Source organism: Sprattus sprattus, assembly GCF_963457725.1.
Source record: "Sprattus sprattus genome assembly, chromosome: 4".
Taxonomy (NCBI): Eukaryota; Metazoa; Chordata; class Actinopteri; order Clupeiformes; family Clupeidae; genus Sprattus; species Sprattus sprattus.
In genome coordinates this window covers 44,174,887-44,178,212 of record NC_137923.1, presented here as the reverse complement: position 1 = coordinate 44,178,212, position 3,326 = coordinate 44,174,887, and the positions used below count along the sequence as shown (strand labels likewise).

Here is a 3,326-nt window from a genome sequence, read left to right as displayed (position 1 = left end):
ATGTTTGTCCCCCTGCCGGTGCCGTTCGTCTTTCAGAGAACCGCGTCCGACTTCAGCGCTTGGCGTCTCAAGTCTCCGCTGGCCCTTCGTTCCAACTCTGGTAAGACCCCTCTCCTTTTCATTATGTCATATTTCGACAGAAAGTAAGTCACAGTTGTAAACTTGTCTGGAGTTGGAACACCTGGTAACCCATTGGCAAAACGCATGATAACAATACAAATCCACTGTAGACATTTAAATGCGATGTTGCATGAATTTGTTAAAATCCTCTGCATCCTGAAGGAAGTGGGGACGTGAAGATAAAAAAAGAAATTAGAATGGCTAGGGCCCGTTAATAGGGCTGGCTAGCTGAAAATTGTTTTGATAGCCTTGGAGATGAATTCTTCATAATGTCTTTTGCCCATATCTTTATCTCCATCTGTCTCTTCTACTCCGCTCAGTCTGCCTCTGTCCGCGCACCCGTCTCTCCCTCTCTCCTCTCACGGAGGGTACAGGGAATATTCATGGTAATTTATTGATCCCGCCGAAATCAATACCCCAACTGCGGGAAAATAGAGAGGGGAATGGGGTGCGAATGTGACGACTAGACAGAGGGAATGAATGGACAGGAAAATAATTGAAGTATTTTTTTCTTTTTTGTTTTATCTCAGCCAACCATGCAATTTTTTTTGCTTTTGTGTAATTAAAAATGATAACATATCAAGCAAGCTTGGATTTATGTTGGGAGGGAAACACTTTCAGTATAGCGGCCTGTATTGTAGGCCTCGCCATCCGATTAAGTTCTAACTTCTACGATCAAGAAAACGTTTAAAGTGATTGTGGTTTGTGTCACGGCCAGCACGCCGTGCATATGCGTATCTGAAGTGCGGTGTGATGAGGGGAGGGGGCGTGGAGGTTGTAGGCGCCCTGTCTCGCCTCCACCGAAGCGTACATTTTCAGCTGACAGATGGGCGAAACGTCCGCGCCACATCTGATTCCACGATAATGTATCGCCTTAAATACATGTCACCAGGAAAAAACGGTTGAAAATTCAAATGAGCTGCCGCGAAGAGCCGCCACAGGCCATGCATGTCAAACTTGGTATTTTGAATAAACGCAAAGGGAGAGACCCAGGGCATAGATCTTTACTTACAACTTTTTGTGAGAAAGAGAAAATAAACTGTACCCAGCATGCTGTGGCTTCAGGGAATTCTCTCAAGAAGCTTTTCTTTGAACATCCTTGAACAGTAGCTTAGGCGGGTTGAAGGGAAGAGTCGGTGTTTGGTGTTAAGGACTCACTCAGTTTTGTCATTTGCGGGGTTGTGTCTATTAAAGAACCTTTGCTTGCACATTGTTGAAAGGTAGATTGAAAGAGTCAAGAAAAGAAAAAAAAGATTTAAGTGGGTGTTTTGATAATAGTCTGCTGGTGGGTGATATTTTCTAAATGCTCACCAAGATATAACAACATCTTTAGTACATTTTGCTTCATACATTATTACATTTAATGTATGCACTTGTACAGGTGGGTAACATATGCTACTTTGAGATGTAGGAATTGGTTTGGTTTGCTTTCTTTACAACAAAGAGTATTCATACTCTTTTTTTGTCCATCTGAAGCAGCATACCTGGATGCATTTGACTTGTTTAAGCAATTTTATGTATTAATATCTCTTACTAACCATCTAATATAAACACCCCGGATAACAAATGTGCTTTTGCAGTTGCTCTTAATACTGGGAACATGGGGGCTCCATTACATTTATGTGAATATACTCACTTAAGTACTGATTGAAGGTACCAACAATTTAAGTTGGCAAGGCGGAACTTTTTAATAGAATAAGTCAATTGGTACCTTCAAAGTTGGCCATTTCGCTCACACCCATGTGAGTTATGGTAGTCAAAAGATGGAAGGAATCTAGTGTTTGGTAATGTTACGGTTCACCCAAAGCCAGTCAGGACTATGAGGTTTTGGTCTTAGCATATTCTGGCTGATTTGCTTGGGATTCATTGTTAATCTCCTTCTGGGACATCTTTGTGTTTAGACATTAGACTGCACTGTCTCGTGTAGGTGAGATGGAAATGTTTGTACATCTTGGAGTCTCCTGTGTCACATCCTGAATCAAGTTTCACATACAACCAGAAATTGAAGCACGTATTCACAAAATGAGTTCAGTTTTAAACAAATCAGAGGGTTGCATTCTAGTGATCGGCAACGTGTGTATTTATGCACTGTGGAGAAATAGAATAGAATAAAAATGTACTAGCATATTTGATCAGGAACTGATAACATTTTGGCAGAAACTGACAGATAAAAACCTAGAGCTGAATGGCTTGTGTTCTTCTAGCAAAGCTCAGAGCTGTCTGACCTCTGTGTTATGCTGTAGTCTTTGCATGGCCCCTGCTCTGTGCTGTCGTCACCCAGGAAACAGGTCTGTTGGTGGACTTGGAATGAGACATAGCCTGTGAGGCTCTTATGGGTCTGAGCTGTGCCTGTGTGTGTGTGTGTGTGTCTGCTTGATGTTTGAAACCTTAATTATTTTTGTATTTGTGCACGTGTGTGTGAGTGTGTGTGTTTATGGTGTCAATCATGTCACTCAGTGGCCAGTTATGTGTGTGTGAGTGTGTGTGTTGTTCTACACGCTGATCTGAATTAACAGGTGTGCTCTGTCAGCAGTGGCGCAAAAAGTGGGTATGCGCTGTATGCGGCGCATAGGGGCGCCGCACCATGGGGGCGCAAAAGCGATGATAAAAATAAAAATGTTTGGGGTATTTTCTATATGTAGCTGCTGTTGTGCGTTTCTAAATCATTTCTGCATTTCCTTAATGTTATAGGCTATAACATTTTAGAGGACTAAACAGGCTAGAGTAGGCGCCTTATCTCTTAAGATTCCTTAATAGAATTTTTACATAGAAGAGTTAGCGTGAGCGCCATGACCGCTGAATACACAAGCAGTTAGAACTAGTGAGTTAGTTGGATGGGGGGGGGGGGGGGGGCCCAAAATTGTTGCTGCATACCCCCCTGACACTGGGCAGTTGCACCCCTGTCTGTCAGAGATGGTTTTAACCTTGCACTGGTATTGATCAGGAAGCATCGACTGCTTCTGGTCCTGTGCACAGTGTGTGCACAGGAATGTTGACCGTGTGTGTGTGTGTGTGTGGGAGTGTGTGTGTGTGAGAGAGGCAGAGAGAGAGAGAAAGAGAGAGAGCGAGAGAGAGAGAACGTGTGCGGGTGCGCGTATGTGTGTATAGATTTAAGGGGAGCTTCGGCGAGTCCCTGCGCTAACGTGATTGCGAATGACAAAATGTCCACCAGGGTTTGTTAGGGCCATAATAGGGAATCAATAGAC

General features: G+C 43.3%; 1 protein-coding gene across 1 annotated transcript in view; it reads left to right on the top strand.

Annotated features, from left to right (window-relative positions):
* pou2f2a (POU class 2 homeobox 2a) overlaps nt 1-3,326 on the top strand; it is a gene marked incomplete at both ends in the record, with an annotated part of 45,661 nt that continues 42,335 nt past the window's right edge. Inside the window, one exon of the mRNA XM_080836328.1 lies at nt 1-100. Within this exon, the coding sequence (XP_080692454.1) occupies nt 1-100 (100 nt within the window). The remainder of the gene's footprint in view (nt 101-3,326) is intronic.